Genomic DNA, 20,731 nt, shown 5'->3' with positions numbered 1-20,731 from the left:
CTGCCTCCGCCTCCCAAGTAGCTGGGACCACAGGCGCCCGCCACAACGCCCGGCTATTTTTTGGTTGCAGCCGTCATTGTTGTTTGGCGGGTCCGGACTGGGGATTTGAACCTGCCACCTTAGGTGTACGTGGCTGGCGCCTTAGCCGGTTGAGCTATAGGTGCTGAGCCCACAAGTCATTTTTATTTAAAAATTTTCCAATTAGACAAGCCAGTTCTAATTTGTTTTCACATTCTAAAAAGGATTTTAGATGCTATCTATAAGAGTTTCTTGAGATCATTATCATGATGATGACATTGATATTACTTCTGATAAATATAATATTGAATGCTGTTACTCTATTAAACTTTATTTGTTTAACCTCCTTGATTTTGAGAGATACCTTCTGTTGCTTCTTTTAGGCTACCGGAAGATTTTCTTTCTTGAGATATAAAAAAAAAATTAGTTCTATAGCTTTCATTTTAAGGAAAGATAGAGCTATACGCATATTAAAATGTAACAGAATGGCTTTCTCTTTCATTAGAGAAAGACCAGTATTTGTCATATGAATAATTCTTTTCTAAAAACTAGATTACGTTGGGTTTAGGAACACAGTTCTGGTAACATAACTAACTGTAAGAATATTTTAGTATTGTTTAGATAATATTCTTTTTTATTTTTTGTTTTTTTATTTTTGTTTATTTTTACAGATACAGAAGGTATCTGTATTTTTAAAAAGATACAGAAACTTTACAACTGTAGTCAATAAAATTAAAAGGGGACATCTAATCTATATTGTCATTCTCAGTCGACTATTATAATTTTTCGTTCTGTAATTTTTATTGTATATTCTTAAATATAACATTTTCATTCACCTCATCAATATATCCTAAATACTTTTCTACCTCACTACGAGCCTTCCCTAATGTTCCCGTATTGAATTCACTCTTAAAATTTATAACACTTTCTCCTGTTTTTCCTTAAATTTAGAAATCCATATTTGTTGAGCAGTTAAACCCTAGAAGTGAACGTTGTTTAGTTTGGAATATCTCAAAAGCAGGGCAGTATTTATTTTCTTTTCCATTCAGGTTAATTTTAAAGAAATCATTTTTATTACACTTTCTAATAGAAAACAGAGTTTCTTAAGAAAACAAATTAGGTCAGTGCCTTTAAAAAACAGATTTTCATATTTTTTTTATGACATAAAGTCTCCTTAATTTTTGCTACAGAATTATGTTTGACAGATAGTTTGGTAGTTTATAGCTAAACTATAGGGGTAAGATGCCATTTTATAAGTTATTGATTTAATGTTGGTAAAAGCCTCACCGTTATGGGCAAAAAAACACACCCCTGAGTTTGTGCAGATGTTTTATTGTGATAGATCTATTATCCAGCTATTAGAAGATAAATGACTAATCTTTCCCATTTTCCATGCCTCAAGAAAATTGAAATAAGAAGGGGAATATTATTTGGGCTGTATGATTAGGGCAGGTTGGATGGCCATTAATTTAAGGGAAGGAAATCTTGGCAGCATTGGCCAACTTATACCATATTATCAATCAAACCTTGATGCACTTCTTGTGATGACCCAGCACTCTCAGGTTTTTGCAACGTTAATTAGAATTCATGACAAAATAGATGCAAGGAAACGTTTTGTACCCTTCATAATTTTATAGAAAATTTATTGTTATTAGAGGAACCATTTGCTTAGTGTGATTTTTTTCATTACCAGCTTGTCAACTAGCATAGATAATCTGGAGAAAATATGAACTCCGTAGATGGGGTGTCACTTTTGTTGATGGTTCATGTAGTTTACCTTGGAGCCCAGCTAATGGCTAAAGTTCATAGCAACAGCACAGAAAAACGTGGCAACCAAAGAAAGATAAATGAACCATGTTTATTGCTTTAATATAAAAAATACATAAATGGAAAACTGCATTTGAATTTGATGAGCTCATTGCTAGTTTTGTTGGAGTGATTTATTTTTCCCCTTCTATGAAAAGCTACTATTGACACAGTGAGATGGAAATTAACTGTCTGTTTTTTGGAAACCAATATTTTTGGTTTTAAAATCTGAGTAGATCATTTTATTTTAATTCTGAATGTTTTATAGAATATTGAACAGTTAATAGACCAAAATTATTAATTCTTCTGCTGGTGTTTAGCCAAGGGTCAGATTATTAAAAACTGTGTTCTAAAATGGTCATTTTTATTTTGGAATGTACTCTCTTTACATTCTTTCTAATTATTATTTTGATGTTCTTAAAAACTTTATTTGTACTTAAGTAATTAATAATTTTCTTACCTTTTCCTTTTTATGATATTTGTTAATACTTTAGAATGTGTTAGTACTTTAGAATTGTGTACTTACAGCTTTTGGTTTAGCTGATTTTCTGTTTTTGTTTGGTATCTAAACACCGTTGGAAGAAAAGAATTTCTAGGTTTAAACAAAATAACTCGATTTTACCTGGTATTTTTAAAATTAAAAGACTGTTATATTACCTGTTTAATTTTATGGGTCATTTTATTCTAAGTGGTATTCTTGGAATACTGTTGCCAATTGATACGGATATTAATATAAGGTTGAGACATAAATAGTGTATATAAATGTTTATATCTCACAAATAATGAGTTATTCTATAACTTGATGTCATAAACTTAGTTCTTCAAGAGGTTTTTAAATGATACTAATGATATCATTTAAATGATACTAATTTTAACCTTACAGAGACGCGATTATCGCAGAATATATTTTCTGACTAGTAATTTACGCAGAAGATGTCCCAATGTGAAGCTGAAAACAGGAATTTAACTTCCATTCCATATCAATAGCAAATAGAAAATTATATGTCTAATACATTTTTATTTAGTGCACACAAATAATCAATGTTTTGCTTTTCCGATTGAGGTGCATCCATGCTGGGACCAGCAGGCACCAGTACATGGGCAGGGCTGGAGTCAATAAATGCGGCTTCACGTTTATACTGATTGGTAATTCATAAAATCCCCACAGGACTTGAAACTTGTTTAGCATAATAGCAAGTCTATATTCTGAGCTGTTTTCTTTCAATTGTATTGTTGGTTGCATATTAATAAACTAAATGTCAGCCAAGTAGAGGGACAAACACTCAAAATATGAATATCATTGTATCTAATATTTTTCAAAAAGTACCATTTCAATAAGTTATATTTCTATTTAATTGCTTATTTTAAGTCATTGGGGAAATTTTAGACAGTCAAATGAAGATCCCTAGTGTTCAGAAAGAATATGATATTAATATATTTTTTCAAAACCATACTATATTGTCGGCTAACTGCATGTATATTGGTAGTACGTATATAGAAGAATTTGTGTGTTATATCCTGCTTAGCTTGTGTCTTGATACTAAAGGTTTCTTAATTTTACCACTTTGTAAAAGCATGGCAGTTCAAACACTAGCATTTATGGTTCATTAATTGGTCTTGGAGAAAGCTGCCTTTTGTTGGTAACATATTATTCCAACTTACGCACATTCTTATAAAAGCGATAACAGCTCAGGTGATATATGGAACTGTTGGCCGGTTTGAGGTTTTTTGCAAATAAATAATTACATTGGTAAATGCAAGTCAATTAAGATAAGTAAGATTTTTGTACTAAAAGTATTTTACGGATTCCTCAGATACTATTTGACACCAGTTCATTGTGAAGTTACTGCCGTTCCCATTTTAAATGGACACAGGGTGAGCCTGGTTACTGTCTTGATTCTTCTTCTGAACATTGTTATGAACTAAGTAATACATTTTTAGATTAGAATTTAGGTTTGACTTTAAAAATGAAAAATGTGGATGATTAATGTTTAATTCACATACGAAAAATTTATTGAAACTTTGTGAAATTAAAAATTATCAGAACTTTCCTCTCTTAAAAATAGTATTCATTTTCCAGACATATTACAACTCTTAAAATTATTCTTTGAGAGAGTGGTACTTTAACACTTGTTATTCAGACATGAACATCCATTGTAATTGAGTGACCAAATGCTATATTGATTGTCATGATGCTGATCACACTACTGTAATACCCGAGGAGGACCTTTGATGGGGGGAAGAAACGTTTTTTAATAAGTTACTATTTCTTTCTTTTGTAGCTCGTAGCTGGCAGTGTTGTGATGGCTTTTGAAGAAGTATGCCCAGATAGAATCGATCTGATTCACAAGAATTACCGCAAGCTCTGTAACTTACTAGTTGATGTGGAAGAGTGGGGGCAGGTGGTCATAATCCACATGCTAACTCGATATGCTCGGACACAGTTTGTTAGCCCGTGGAAAGAGGTAAGTGGTGGACAGTCTTCCACTTGTCAAATACACTAAGAGAATGGATGATATTTTAAAAAATGTATAGTAATACATTTTTAGATGCATTAGAATGGTAAAATATAGAAATCTGCCTATTTAAGGAGGAATCAATTTTCTCAGGGTCTTTTAGAAAGCAGAAACCAATATAATGTGAGAATAATTGTCTGTTTTTTGGCAATGATTGGCACATTTTTAGTGGCATCGTCTGTAAACTTTTAGTGTGCTACCTGGTTAGAGGTCCTTGTTAGGACATGATACAGTGGTTGAAAGGACATTGCCACATAATGGATTTTTTGTGTTACTGTTACCAAAAAAAACAACAAAACCGAGCTCCAGCTGTTCCAGATACACATTTATGAAAGTAGGTGAGAAGATTCTATAACATGTGAGTTTAGACCTTACATAATTTTTTTCCTTTATAAATATTGTTGAACTTTTAAACTATTTTTGGCTAGTTTTTTTTTCCTGAAATATATTAATATTTTTCTTCCCTTAAATTGGTAGCATTACTTAGCAAAATTAATAATTAAATTTACCTTTAAGTGAAGTTGTTGTTTACTTTGTGCAGATTGAGATTAGAAGCATACTTTATTCTTTTCATTATATTGACAATTTAGAAAAATTTATTTTGTTACATAGTTTATATAATTGAGATGATTCAGTATGTATATGGTTAAGGCTGAAGTGGAAACTTGTTTAAGGAAATTCTTAAGTATTTCAAGAATACCATATGCATTCTAATCTGTTGATATGTTGTGTCTTTTTAAAATGCAGTATTGCAGATTTAAGAAATCAGTTGTATACACAATGAAAGATTAAAAAATCCTATTATGTAAAAGTGGTTTGTACACAAAATTATGAATAGGCCTTGAGTGCTCAGTCCATCTTGCTTTTGTTCGGTAGAAATAATATTAAAGTGAGGGGAAGATGTTCACAGTACGTGCTCTAAATGACATGTCAAGCTTGTGGATAATTATAAAATGTTTATCAATGTTTTCTACTTTATCTTAGTGTTTGTCAACAGTAAGCACTTTAAAAGATTTTTCATATAATTTTCTAAAAGACTAGTATTGATTCATCTCAGCTTAAATGTTAACAAAGTGATTGTGTTATTCTACTTAAAAATTAAGGTATATTTTGAATTACTAATGTTTAAAAGTCTTATGCTACATAGGGCTCTTAAATTGATGAAATTTTACTGTCTTTATGCACTTTAATTTTATAAAGTTAATTTTATTTATCATTGAGCAAAGTAAGGAATTGATGGTACTTTTGTTAGATTCAGTAGCATGAGAGAAAAGTCTGGGCCTTTTGATGGTAACTGTGTTAAGAGATTTTTGTTGTTAACCACTTGTTTGATTTCAGCCAATTCCTTTTAAAAATGCTGCTTAGATTTTTTTTCCTTTTGTGTAAGGTTAGAGATAATTTTGGCTTATATAACTACTGTGACCATTTTAGGTAGTTCTTTCCTGTTACTGTCCAATAATTTTCAAGAGCTTTGAAAGATCACACAAAAGATCCTTTGCTTTGTTATTATGTAGAAACTGGGATTTAAAATATATACTTTACTTACCATATCTTTTAAAAATGTCTAATGGATATTAAAATCTCTAATTTGTTTATTTGTTTTACTATTCCTTGAATTTTATTTCATCTTATTTTAGATAAAGTTCATTTTTAAAGCTATGTGCAAAAGCAAGATAGTTAAATTCTATATTACCAACTGAATTTATTCTTTTGACACATGATTTGAAAATTGAGACTCTATTCATTCTTTGTGTTTTCACATGGTGACTACTTGAATGTTAATTTTTACAAACATAGGATTGTTTTAGCATACTACAATGGGCTAAGCCATTCCCTTTCTACTATTTGCAGCCCACCCTTGACATGATTATAAAGGCTTTGGTTATTAGACTAATTTAGTGGTTTTCAAGAGTGCGCCTCAGGCCTCAGGATGCTGTAGCACTGTATTCGGAACAACCAGGTGGGGTGATGCTCTGGGCTGTGCAGCATGTGTACGTGCCACTCTTTCCAACAGAGCAGCTCTTCAAGAAAAGAAGGAAAGAAAACCACTTACATAGAAGATTGGTAGGAGTTTAGCTAACTCTATGTATATTCTTTTTAATTATAGAAGAAATTCAAGCACATAGTGAAATACAGAGTAAACTACCTTCTCATAACCTCTTAACTCTTTGGAGGCAGTTATTGGCAGTGATTTCATTTCAGTTCTTCTAGTAGTTAGACATCTTACTTTGGATGACACATTTCATTGTGTTTATTAACTTAAGATGATTATCAGTCCATGGAAAAAATTTTAGTCCTCAATCCATGGAAAAATTATTCCTGATCGTTTAAGTTCTATTTGAAAATCTTGTTTAGCCCATAGCAATCACAATAACAGGCTTAGGTCTGCATGTGTACATGTTCTGTTCAGAGCCAGCGTGAAAGATTTGAGAGGGTCAGCCCTTACTGTAGTATAAGAATAAGGGATTGTAAAAGACGTCAAATGAATGATCAACATTAGGACTGTGTCCATGCTGTCACTCTGCTAGTTAAGCCATCTCAACCTTTCTCTGTGCTGATGATTTTGTTTTACTGGGAAACTTAGGCATAAATAGTCTAACCATTTGTAGACTTGGAGGTTTTCTGGCCTAGACTTTATATTGCCTCCAGTTCCCATGGTAGTTTGAGCTTTAGAAGTTGGCAAACTAAATCACAAAGCAGATTTCGATCATAGCTGGAAGAAACTGAGAAGTATTCCACATTTGAGTCTGTTTTCTGTTTCTTATCTGATGTTGTAAAAGGCATACCATGCCGTACAGAATGGTGAAGATTATCATAGGATAGGAAGACCAGGTGGAGGAGCGTTCTAGCAGAGTGAGCTCTGAGTGGCGACCCTCCTTTCACACTTGACTGTGTTGTTTCACGCAGCAAGCTGAGTGGAAGTGTGTGCCTTTTAGTCCCCATTTCCTTTCACCTACAGGCAGAAGTCACATAAATGCTATATAAAGCCCATTTTATGGTAAAGTAAGGGTCACTTTACCTTGAAATAGAGGAAATTTGCTGGTGGGAAAACAAATGCCCCTAAAATGAAAATTGATATAAAAATTATTTAAAATAAAAAAGCTGTCTGAGTGCAGTGGCTCAAGCCTTTAATCTGAGCATTTGGATAGGCTGAGGTTGGAGGATCACTTGAGGCCAGGAGTTTGGGAAAATCCTAGCAGCATAGCAAGACCCATCTCTCCAAAAAAGTAAAAACTTAGCTTGGCCTGGTGGCACATGCCAGTAGTCCCAGCTACTACTGAGACTGAGGCAGGAACAGTGCTTGAGCCCAGGATCTTGAAGGTGTAGTGAGCTACGACCACACCACTGCCCTCTAGCTAGGGCAACACAGCCAAGAATCTGTCCCAAAAAATAAAGTAATTTAAAAGCTCTTAAATAATATCAAATTCATTGAAATTAAGCAGTTTTTTCTCAAATACTTAGAATGTAAAAAATAATACTTTGATACTTTATACTTACTAATTTATCATTTTTATTGTGCTTTCTTACATAATATTTTATTTGTTATAGGGCAGTCAGAATTATTATACCCATTTTATAGAGGAAGAAACTGAGGTGTACAGATTTTAACAACTCATTTATTTAATATCACTTATAAAAGGTACAATAGAACTATAAACAGAGTTATTTGATGCCCAGACTAGTGTTCTTTCCGTTATGTTACGTTGCCTTGTGACTTTTAAATTAAAAATTTTTTTGGTCACTTTAATGAGTTTTTATGTGGTTATTAGGGTCCAGTGTTCAGACACTGCAGTTAGCTAGCCATAATTAAATTTGCTTTGGAAGAGAAAAATCATGTTTCTTATTGAAATCTTAAAAACATTTGTTTATATTAATTTGATTCAAGGGCAGCAAAATTGTTTTTTTTAGGAATCAAAAATTAGTAGAAACACTTTTTGAGACAAACTGATGTACATGCTTTTGTCAGTACGTTCTCAGATGAACACATCATATACAAACAAGCTTCTTCAGGGGCAGAAGAGATTTTTAATTTAGTTTATTTGCATCATTATAGATCAGTATTTAGGCTGTTTATATGTAAATGTATGATTTGAGGAACAATTAAGTGTTGACAAAGTAGATTGCAGTTGTATCAATTGCAGTGCATTTTCCATAATTTTTCTAACTGACATCTTTGATGATAAATAGTGGATGCCAAGTCAAAGCCGATTATACAGTGCACTAGGAATTCATGGGGCTGTCAGGGAGAAGACTGATTGACTTTAAATTTACATATTAATGAGAAGATTTGTTAAGAGGGTGCTTGACTATAGAAGCACGACATTTTATAAATAAAGCTGATGCAGGAAAATGGAAATTAAACCTTTTAGGTTAATAAATTCAAGAGACTGCTAAAATGCATATTTGCATTTTTATTTTCTTAAATTTACCTTATTCTTTGCAGTCCGTGTGGGTTGTTTTTTATTCTAGGTCAAGTTTGTATAATTTTCAGGGATATAAAATTAGTTGGGTGTTTTGTCATTCAAGCCTATTCTGGGAAAATACTTGAAGCATAGATGTAAATCTCTAAGACTAACGTTGCTTTTGTAGAATTAATGGAGTTTTAAAAATAAATATAAATCACAAGTAAATTCTAAGAGTGATAAAAAGCAAACAAACAAACAAACCCACACCCTTTCATAGTGGCAGGAATTCTAAAATGAAATGAAACTAACACTGCCTGGAATATTTTTAATTTTATGAATCTAGCTCTTTAAAATTGAACTTTTTCTAGGAGATGACAATCTTGGAAGAATTATCAAAATATTTTATTTCAGTGATTTAGGAGTTAAAGCTCTAGATGTAGATGATTATGAATTCAGGTGATATAATTCTGATGGCAGTACTTAGGCCATTTTGACATTTGGAGCAATTAGGTTACTTTGTCTCTCTCTGTATATCTTTACTTCAGTTTTAAAATCTTACACAGGTTTACTAAAGTCCAAAGTTCAGAATTTTGTTTAAAGTATTTTACAGATTAACTTCTTAAGTTTTTCAGAGGTAGCTTCAAAATAAGAACTCATCAAAATGGAAAATTCACATACATAATAGTGATACTCTGTGAAGGTACTTTGGGGAAGTGCTTCTTGTCAACTCCGTATTTAGGCACTAAAGGACCAGAGTGTTAGAGATTATTTTTTATTGAGTTTTAATTTTTTTTTACCAGTTAATTTTCTTTGTAAAACAAATTTTGTATTGTGTCTTAACCATTTATTACTATTAGATCTTATTGGTCTATGGAATTTTTTTAAAAACAACATAATGAAGTGTAGTAGTAGAATCCTTTCTTTATAATGCAAGTGAAAGTTTTTCTGCGTGATAGCAGGCGACCTTTGGTGAAGAGTTCAATGTGAAACTATGGATTACAATCTGATCTGATAGTGAAATGAGGTCTTAAAAAGATACTGGAGGATGTGCTCCACCAAATCCAGGAAAACCAAAAGAGAGAAAACCGCTAGGGACAGGAAGGCCTAAGAAACAGAAGATTTGACAAAGAGGAGACAAGAAATTCAGTTCTGGAACAACAGCTGTGCAATCTTACTTTAACAATTGGAGTAGAACACAGGGTAAAGATGTCTCCTGGGAATAAAATGAAGCTGTTAGAATAGTTGACATATTTGACAACTGTACTGGGTAGGACTGTGTTCAGCTGTATGTAAAAGAAATATCTAGTTAGGTAACCCCATAAAAAGAAGAGATGCCCAAAATCTTTTTGTTTTTTCAGCTTCACCCACTCTTAGAATATGGCTTTATCCATATGCTTACGAATCATCACACATACATTCTGAGAAGATACAGTGACAAAGAGCAAAGGGTATAGGCAGTCCCCGAGTTACAAACATCCAACTGACATACAACTCATACTTATGGATGGAGGCTATTACAGGTAACAGGTAGATGTACCAGTTCCAACTTACATACAAATTCAACTTCAGAACAAACCGATAGAACCTATCTTGTTTGTAACCTAGGGGCTGCCAGTATGCTGAAAAATCTGTCAGAAAATAATAGCTTCCCCAGAATCCCGATTTCTACAACTGGGTCACATAGCCATTTCTCACGCTAAAGGAGTATAGGGAAGTTGGTTATTTTTAATTGGGTATATCACCACTCCGAACAAAATCAAGAGTCTGTTAAAGACGGGAAAGGGGAATTGATATTTGATACAGGCAATTATAGCTATCTCAACAACTGCATATAAAATAATATTTGGAGAATATTTAATATTCTGATAAAGAGTTTGGAATCCTTTCTGTACGGTGACATGATTAAAAAAGGAAATTAAAAATGAGGAAGTAACCAAAAGTTCGACAAGAAAGGAGATGAAATGTTACTTTAGAGCATAATATTCAAAAAGTCACAGCAAAGGAGTGTTACACTTGGGTTAAAAAGCTGTAATGTAATTTGTATTGCAAATAAGGAAGAGGGTAAGTCAAAGCATAAGGTAATGTAAGAATACCAAATTCTTCATTTCTGTTAAAGGAAGTCAATATATAATGTCTAAATGATAAATATTATAAAAAATAGTAATAGAACTATGTTACATAGAAATGGAAGCATGTTACACACACACGATTAGGTGATAAAGTTTTGAGACTTTCAGCGTCCCTCTCACACTTGATTGTTATTTTACTTAGGCTCTTGGATCAGTATTCTCTTAACACTGTTTATGTTTGAAAATGTCTTGTTTTTCCCTTTATACTTGACATTTTGGCTGGATGTAATACTGGTAGGTCATACCTTTTTTTCCCTTCTTCTTCTGGGAACATTACATAATATTCTTTTTCTTTGAATGTGGCTGTGAAGAAGTCTGCAGGCTTGAAGGTTAGAGAGAGAGACATCCAGAGAGATTAATAGATCTGACAGATTTAGTCAACATACTGGCAGCCCCCAGGTTACGAACAAGATAGTTTAATTTCCAAAATATTAGAGTTCTCCATTGGATTTTTAAAAAACTTTACTGATTTATTCATCTCCATCCAGAATATCCACAACTATAATAAAACCTGTGTTTAATCTATTGTTTTTTAATGCCTTAAAGGAGAGTTAAACTTACTGATTTCAGTTCAACACACATTCACCTTCTTGTTTCTCATATGATCTGTTCATTTCAGGGATTAAGGTAAGAAGGAAATGAATACACGAGGAATCATGATTAGTTCTACTTAGGATGCTTTTAATTTTGTTTCATAATTTGTGATTGAACAAAAACCACCTCTAATACGCATTTTGCTTTAGAAAAAAATAATTCTTGGGCAGCGCCTGTGGCTCAAAAGAGGAAGGTGCCAGCCCCATATGCCAGAGGTAGTGGGTTCAAACCCAGCCCGGGCCAAAAAAAAACACGGTAAGAAAAAAATAATTCTTTTATATTCTACATGACTACATCTTAGTTTTCAAATAATTGGGAGTCTTATTTCTTATATCTTGAAACCCTTAGGCTTAGGTTCAACATGTGTCATGATCATATTTTATTTCAGGAAAATTTGAAAAATGCCTTTTGTAGATCCTCCAGATTTCTCTGTAACAAAAGTTTGGAAACCACTGCATTCAGAAAGCTTGTTTCTTATATACTAGGGCTGAATATATAGTCGTAAGAAATGAGAAGTGTTGTGGACAATTGAACACTGAATTTTCAGAGTGGTTCAATGGAAAGTTACTGTGCACAGGTGTTTCCCATAATTGTGATGCATTGGGGGAGAGTCAGTGCTCAATGGTCCTCAAACCCACACTTCCACCTGTGTGGTGTAGTGGTCACTGGACTGTGGTATAAAACATGTAAAGTGAATAGCAGAGTGGTTTCTTCACTGAAGGGAAAAAAAGAGAAACTCAAACCAGTATGTATATCCTGTGTTGTTTTACATAGATCTGAATTTAGAGAAAGGGGCTTTGTTTCTTTGAAAAAAATATTAAGACTTTTATTAAACATGAATTTTTTTCCTAGTGAATTCATCTCTGATAATGTATGCTATCCATACAGAATAACTGATTTAACATGGTTATTATGATATTGCTTATTTCTACCCACCCTAGTTTTGTCAGGGATATCTAACCCACTGCCAGAGAGATGTGAAGCAATATACTGCTGTTATCTATTATAAACTGAATGTTTGTGGCTTTTGAAAATACGTATGTTGAAATTCTAACCCCCAATGTGATGATATTTGGAGGGAGGGCCTTTGGGAGATGTTTAGGTTTAGATGAAGTCCTGAGGGTGGGGCCCTCATGATGGGATTAGTGCCCTTATAAGAGGAGATACCAGAGAGCTTGTTTCCTGTCTCTTTGCCGTGTGAGATAGCTGTCTGCAAGGCAGGAAGAGGGCCCTCACCAGCAGCTGAATCACACTGTATCTGGATCTTAGGCATTTTAGCCTCAAGACCTGAGAGAAATAGAAGCCTTTTGTTTAACACACCCCCTCTGTGGTATTTCATTGCAGCAGTCCAAAGTTGTCTAATGCAGTGTCTCAGATCACATGGGACTGTCATGATGTGTTCCTCTGGGACACTTATAAACATTGTGTGATAGTCTGAGTCCATAGCTGGTACCCAGATTGTTTTGTCCTGGTATAGACCTTAAGATGGTACTAGTATCTATCAAGCTGACTTATGATTCAGAAGGCAAGTGGGTACATTGAATGTCTTTTACTTGACTACTATAAATGCAGGGTAACAAAGGGGAAAGATGATGAGATGATGATAATAATTTCTGAGTTCAAGTCCTGGCCCCAGTACTTTTAATCTCTGTAACTATTGATAATTCATATAAACCGTGTGCATTGAAGTTCTTTCATCTGTGGAAAAAGGTGGTAGATACCTGCTTGGTTTATCACGTGGAGTTGTTCTGAGGATTCAGAGGTATTTGTGTAAATTTTTATTAATAATTAGAGATTTGTTAAGCTGAAGTTGCCTTTTCTACTAAGTCCAGTGTTACATGTTACAGAAGTAGATATTTTTTAGAAATATTAGATTCTTTTTATCAATTTTCAGACATAAAAAAGTTTTGCTTATATGTACTTTTAACTGTTGTCAATTTTATTTTTCTTTATTTTCTTTGTCATTCCTTATGAAAGAAAAAAAGACCATAATTTGTTTTTTTCTTAGCAAATCCATTCAGACAAAATGAGTAAGTGTCCCTTGTGTCCTAAGATCTCTCTAAAAAGCAAAGATTATCCTCAGCACCCCCAATTTTGAGTTCAGTATTAATTACTATAATTTTTGCAAACATTTGTGTTTGGAGCTTCTGGTTCAAAATCTACAGAAGTATAATTTCATACTTTACTTTTACCATGAGTCTATATAATAGCAGCTTCAGGGCATATAAACTTTGTCTTTTATAAAATATATTTGATGGAGTAATAGGCTATTTATCTATTTAAACTTTTTTTTTCCATTTTTTGAGATGGAGTCTCACTCTAGCCCTAGGTAGAGTGCCCTGGGATCGTCATAGCTCACAACAGCCTCACACTCTTGGGCTCAAGTGAACCTCTTGCCTTGGTTTTCTATTTTTTAGTAGAGACAGGGTCTCACTCTTGCTCAGTCTCGCCTCAAACTCCTGAGCTCAAGCGATCTGCCCACCTTGGCTTCTCAGAGTGCTAGTTTTATAGGCATCAGCCGCTGCACCTGGCATGTGTATTTATTTGTTTTTGCCTCCATAAGGCTATATGTAGTGTAATGACATTTGTCTCTTCTGAAAGCGAATGTTTTCAGAAGAAGTGAAAATCTGTATTTTATTCTAATTTTTTTTTTAATAGAATTTGGGGTGGTTGGTACATGTGAGTAGAGGGAGACCTATTTTCATATGAGATAGCTTCAGATACATTAAACTCACTGTTTGGTTTTTTAAATAGACCTTTTTTCTTTTTTAAAGCAATAAAATCAAGTTGAAAATGTAGGGATTTCTCATATACATGTGTGCTTTGTCCCACCACACGTAAAATATTCCCCTCTATCCACATCTGGTACCACAGTCAGTGAATCACCCAAAGTCTATGGTTTACTTTACAGTTCAACCTTGGTATTATACATCCTGTGGGTTTTGGCAGATACATAATGACATAAATATACCATTTTATTATCATCCACAATACTTTCACTGCCCTGAAAATGCTTGGTGATCTTTGTGTTCATGCCTTTCTCCTACTTAACCCTTGGCAATCACTAATCTTTTTGAATGTCTCCATAGTTACATAGCTGGAATCACATAGTATTTAGCCTTTTCAGATTGGCTTTCCTCACTCTGTAATAAGCCTTTACATTTCCAACATGGTTTTTCATCACTTGATAGCTAATTTTTTTCAATTTCAAAATATTAAGTGGGTACAAATGATTTTGTTACATGGACACCTTGTATGATTGCTTAAGTTGGGGCTTTTAGTGTGCCTGTCACCAGAATAGTGTTCATTGTACGTGATGGGTAAGTTTGTATCCCTCATTCCTATCCTACCCTTCCCATGTCTTGGTTTCCAATGTCCTTTACAGCTCTTTGTGCCTACGTGAGCCCATCATTTACCTCCCAATTATTAGTGAGTATATGTGGTATTTGGTTTTCCATTCCTGAGATATTGCACTTAGAATAATGGTTCCATCCAAGTTGCTACAAATGACATTATTTTATTCCTTTTTTATGGCTGAGTAATTTTCTATGGTGTGTGTGTTGTGTATAGTACATATATACACACCCATATATACATATATTACATTTTCTATATTCACTCTTGAATTGATGGCACTTAGGTTAAGTCCTCATCTTTGCAACTGTGAATTGTGTTGTGCTAAATGTTTGAGTGCAGGTGTCTTTGATAAAATGTCTTCATTTGCTTTGGTAGATAATCTAGTAACAGCATTGCTAGATCCAATTGAGGAATTTCCATACTGTTTCTGTAGAGGTTGTGTAATAGTGGTCCCACCGGCAGTGAATAAGGGTTTCTCTCCCTCTGCATCCATGCCAACATCTATTGTCTTCTTGGCCAACCATTCTGACAGGGGCAAGATGGTATCTCATTGTGGTTTTAGTTTGCATTTACCTGCTGAAAAATTGAGCATTTTTTCATATTTTTGTTGGCCATTTGTCTATCTCCTCTTGAAAAACTTATGTTCATGTCTTTTGCCAACTTTTTTTTCTTTCCTTTTTTTTTTTGAGACAGAGTCTCACCATGTCGCCCTCAGTAGAGTCCCAAGGCATTACAGCTCACAGCAACCCCAAACTCCTGTGCTCAAGTGATTATCTTCCCTCAACCTCCCAAGTAGCTGGGACTACAGGCGCCTGCCACAACACCCAGCTATTTTTTTGTTGCAGTTGTTTAGTTGGCCCAGGCTGAGTTTGAACCTGCCACCCTTGGTGCATGTGGCTGGTGCCGTACCACCATGCTATGGGCTCGAGCCTTTTGCCCACTTTTTAATGAGATGTGCTTTTTCTTGCTGATTTGTTTTGAGTTCTTACAGATTCTGTTTATCAGTCCTTTGTCAGATATATAGTTTGCAGATATTTTCTCCATTCTGTAGGTTGTTTACTCTTTTGATTATTTCTTCTGCTGTGCACACGTTTTCTAGTTTAAGTCCCATTTGTTTATTTATTTATTTATTTATTTATTTTTGAGACAGAGCCTCAGGCTGTCCCCCTCGGTAGAGTGCTGTGGCATCACAGCTCACAGCAACCTCCAACTCCTGGGCTCAAGCGAGTCTCCTGCCTCAGCCTCCCAAGTAGCTGGGACCACAGGCCCCTGCCACAACGCCTGGCTATTTTTTTTGGTTGCATCTGTCATTGTTGTTTGGCAGGCCTGGGCTGGATTCGAACCCGCCACCTTAGGTGTATGTGGCTGGTGCCCCAGCCATTTGAGCCACAGGTGCCGAGCCTGTTTATTTATTTTTATTGCTGTTTTGCCTTTGGGATCTTAGTATAAGTTCTTTGTCTAAGCCAATGTCTAGATGAGTTTTTCTTAGGTTCTCTAGAATTTTTATGGTTTCACACCTTACATACAAGTCTTTTCTTCCTCTTGAATTAATTTTTGTATATGGCAGGAGTATATTTCTACATGTGGGTATCCATTTTTCCAAGCACCATTTATTGAATAGGGAGGGCTTCCTTTCTCCACTGTATGTTGTAGTCTACTTTGTTGAAGATCAGTTGGTTGTAGGTAGATGATTTTATCTGTGGGTTCTTTTCTGTTCCATAGTCTATACCTCTGCTTGTATACCAGTACCCAACTGTTTGAGTTAGTATAGCCTTAGAGTATAATTTGACATCAGGTAATATAATGCTTTTAGATTTGTTATTTTTGCTGAAGATTGCATTGGGTTTTTAGGTTCTTTTTTTATTCCAAAGAAAGTTTATGGTTAATTTTTCTAGACCTGTGAAATATGATGTTGGTATTTTGGTGGGGATTTTTGTTGAATATGTGAATCACTTTGAGTCATACAGACACTTTAATGATGTTGATCTGACCAATCTAGGAGCATGGAATATTTTTCCACTTGTTTCTGTCATCTATTAAATATGATTTCTTTTTGTCAGTGTTTTGTAGTTGTCCTTATAGAGATATTTCAGCTCCCTGGTTAAATATATCTTAGATTTTTTATTTTCTTTGTAACTATTGTAATTAGTATTAGGTCCTTGATCTGACTCTGAGCTTGGCAGTTATTAATATATGGAAATACTACTGAAATTATGTGTATTGGTTTTGTAACTCCAGACTTTGCTGAATATATTTATCACTTCTAGGAGTTTTTTGGTGGAGCCTTTATGGTGTTCTGGATACAAGATCATATCATCATGTGTTGTTGTATTTTGTTGAGGATTTTTGCATTTATGTTCATAGTGGGCATTGGTCTGTAGTTTTCTTTTTTTGTTGTATGCTTTCCTGGCTGTGGTATCAAGGTGATCCTGGCTCACAGAATAGGGAGTATTCTCTCCTTTTTGATGTTAGGAATAATTTCCTAACAGTTCTTGTTCATAGGTCTGGTAGAATTCACCTGTCTGGTCTGAGGTTTTTGTTTTGTTTGTTTGGAAGTTATTTTTACTGCTTCAATCATACTACTCGTTATTGGTCTGTTCAGGATTTCCATTTATTCCTGATTGAGTCTTGGGATGTTGTGTGTTTCCAGAAGTTTATCCATCTCTTCTGTGTTTTCCAGTTTGTGTGTGTAGAGGTTTTCATAGTATTCATAGATGATATTCAGTATTTCTGTAGTATTTCATTTTTGAATCCTTTCTCTTTTCATTTTTGATTGAGCTTATTGGAGTCCTTTCTCTTCTTTTCTGGTTAATCTGGCTAGTGATGTATTGATTTTGTCTGTCTTTTCAGAGAACTAACTTTTCGTTTTGTTGATCCTTTGTAATTTACTTTTGGTTCCCATTTCATTCAGTTCTGCCCCGAACTTTGTTAACTTCTTTTCTTCTGCTGGCTGTAGGTTTGATTTGATCTTGTTTTTGTAGTTCCTGGAGATGTGGTGTCAGGTTGTTAATTTCAGATCTTTCTGAAGTATGAATTTAAAGCTATGAACTTTCTCTAAGACCTTGCTTCCATTGTATCTGATAGATTTTGAAAGATGGTGTCCCATTTATCTTTCAGTTTGACAAATCTTTTTATTTCTATCTTAATTTTGTCATTGAACCGAGGATCATTCATTCAGCAGTAGGCTGTTTGATTTCTATGACTTTGTGTAGATTTAAGAGTTTACCTTAGAATTGATTTTTAGTTTTATTCAACTGTGGTCTGGGAAAATACATGGTGTGATTTTGATATTTGGGAATTTGCTGAGACATATTAGGTGGACTGAGATACGGCCAAAATTGGAAAAAGTCCCAGGTGCTGATGAGAAGAATGTATATTCAGTAGTCCTTACATAGATTTTTCTGTAAGTGTCATTTAGATCCATTTGTTCTAGTGTCCTATTTAAGTCTGGTGTTTCTTTATTTATTTTCAGCTTTGATGATCTGTCCAGTTGTGTTAGTGGAGTGTTGAAGTCTGCTGCAATTATGATGATACTGTTTATTTCTTTCCTAAGATCTAGAAGAATTTGTTTCATGAGTTTGGGAGCTCCCATATTAGGTGCACATATCTTTAGGATTTTATCTTGTCGAGTTGCTCCCTTTAATGATCATCTTTGTCTTTTTTCCCCCATCATTTTAAGGTCTATTTTATCTGATATGAGATGGCTACACCTCATATCACTTTAGGTTTCTTATTTGTATGGCATGTTTTTTTTTCTGTCCTTTTATCTTAAGTATATGCAAGTCCTTGTGTGTTAGATGGGTTTCTTGGAGATAGCACATATTCGGCTTTCGTTTACTCATCCTTTTAGCCAGTGTTTGTCTTTTCATTGGGGCAGTAAGATCATTCATATTCTGTATTAGTATTGATATGTGTTATACTGTTCTGTACATTATGTTGGATAATACCTTGTTGTTTTGTTTTCCCTCTTATACTATTGTGGGGGTGGTTTGTGTTAGTGTTTTAAGACAAGTTCTTGCTGTGTCACATAGGTTAAAGGGTATCTTCATAGCTCACTGCAGCCTCAGACTCCTTGGCTAGGCTCAATCAATTTTCCTGCCTCAGCCTCCCATGTAGCTGGGAAAATAGGCACACTACTATGCCTGGCTGATTTTTCATAGAGCTAGAGTCTCACTATGTTGCCCAGGCTAGTTTTAAACTCCTGGACTCATGCAATCCTTTCTCTTTGACCTCCTAAATTGCTGGCTTTATAGGCATGAGCGATTGTACCCGGCCTTGTGTTATTATTTTATACAAGCTGTGAGCTTTAACTTTTGGGAGTTTTTTTTTTTCTTTTTTTTTTTATTGAACGAGGGAGTTTTTATAATGATGGGCATCTATTGTGCTATTCCATGTATAGTGCGCCTTTGAGAATTTTCTGTAGGGCAGGTCTAGTAGTGACAAATTCTCTTAACTTTTTGGCTTTCTGGAAAAGTGTTTATTTCTCCATCATTTATGAAACTTAGTTTTGTAGGATGTAAAATTCTTAAATGGCAATATTCTGAATTCCTTTTTTGACATTTCAACAATTTCTTTTTGTTAGGGTTTTTTTGCTGTAGATGCTTCGTGATCTTTTGGGGCTGTCAAACTACTTTGTTTGTTTACCTTGCCAGAGTTGTTTTGCTGGTTTCTTCTCATTTGCATTATATTTCTTCTCTCAGCTCAGGGAAGATTGGTTTGCAGGGATCTGTTCTTCTTTGCTGGGAACTCTCCTACTTTGTGAGAAGGAGAGGTACTTGGTATCTAGCTGGCGCACTTGTGTCTACTGAGGAAGACTGACCAGACAGGGTAGGGGTCGATCCACTGAGCACCTACACTGCAGCTGTTCTCTGTTGTCCCATTGCCCTGTGGTTGTCTCAGCACAAACTGTGATCTTTGTGAGAGGTGGTGTTTTTTCTCAGGCCATTATTGGAAGCTGGGGTTGGGGAGTGGGCAAGTCCTTCTTCATGGAGGCTGAAGTTGTGGGATATTGCTCTGTCCAGGTCTCTCTATGGCAATGGCAGTGAGGCAAGGCTGTCTAGGTGGTGGTCACTGATATCTGGGCTTTCTTTGGACGTGCCATGGTTTAATTCATCCATTCACCAACTGAAGCTCCTCTTAGTCACTTCCAAATTTTGGCAGTGATGAATAAAAGTGCTGTATCCATGTACAGCTTGTGATGTATTCATGAATGTAAGTTTTTAGCTTCTTTGGGTAAGTACCAGGGAGAAATATTGCTAGATTATGTGCTAAGAATATTTTTAATTTTGTAAGAAACTGCTGAATTGTCTTCCAAAGTTGAGGCACCATTTTGTGTTTCCACAATCAGTGAATGAATAAGAGTTTCTGTTACTTTGTCTCCTTGCTTGCATTTGGTGTTCTCAAGCTTTTGAGTTTTGTCCATTCTAATAAGTGTATAGTAGTATTTCCTTGCTGTTTTATCTCTCTCTCTTTTTTTTTTTGAGACAGAGTCTCACTTTGTTGTCCTTGGTAGAGTGTCACGGCATCATAGCTCACAGCAACCTCAAACTCTTAGGCTCAAGTGATCCTCTTGCCTCAGCCTCCCAAGTAGCTGGGACTACAGGTGCCTGCCATAACTAATGCCTCCTATTTTTTAGAGACTGGATTTTGTTCAGGCTGGTCTTGAACTTCTAAGCTCAAGCAGTGTATCTGCCGTGGCCTCCCAAAGTCCTGGGATTATAGGCGTGAGCCACCATGTCTAGCTTGTTTTTTAATTTCTAAAAGTTTTTAGTGATAGGGTCTTACTCTTTTGCCTGAGGCTAAAGTCCAAGGGCACAGTTAGAGCTCACTGCAGCCTCAAACTCCTGGTATTAAGTATTCTTACTGTCTCAGCCTCCTGAGTAGCTAGAACTATAGGCATGTGCCA

General features: G+C 34.9%; 1 protein-coding gene across 2 annotated transcripts in view; it reads left to right on the top strand.

Moving 5' to 3' along the window:
- The window catches only part of AP3B1 (adaptor related protein complex 3 beta 1 subunit), a 256,948-nt gene that overhangs the window by 71,727 nt on the left and 164,490 nt on the right, over nucleotides 1-20,731 (top strand). For both annotated transcript variants that reach the window (XM_023510871.1, XM_003785933.2), the window contains exon 7: nucleotides 4,107-4,289. In XM_023510871.1, coding sequence (XP_023366639.1) covers nucleotides 4,107-4,289 — 183 coding nt within the window. The remainder of the gene's footprint in view (nucleotides 1-4,106; nucleotides 4,290-20,731) is intronic.

Source organism: Otolemur garnettii, unplaced genomic scaffold (assembly GCF_000181295.1).
Source record: "Otolemur garnettii isolate 467f Iridium unplaced genomic scaffold, OtoGar3 scaffold00017, whole genome shotgun sequence".
In the NCBI taxonomy this organism is placed as follows: domain Eukaryota; kingdom Metazoa; phylum Chordata; class Mammalia; order Primates; family Galagidae; genus Otolemur; species Otolemur garnettii.
The sequence above is the reverse complement of the archived record's forward strand: the minus strand, read 5'-3'. Positions and strand labels throughout refer to the sequence as shown.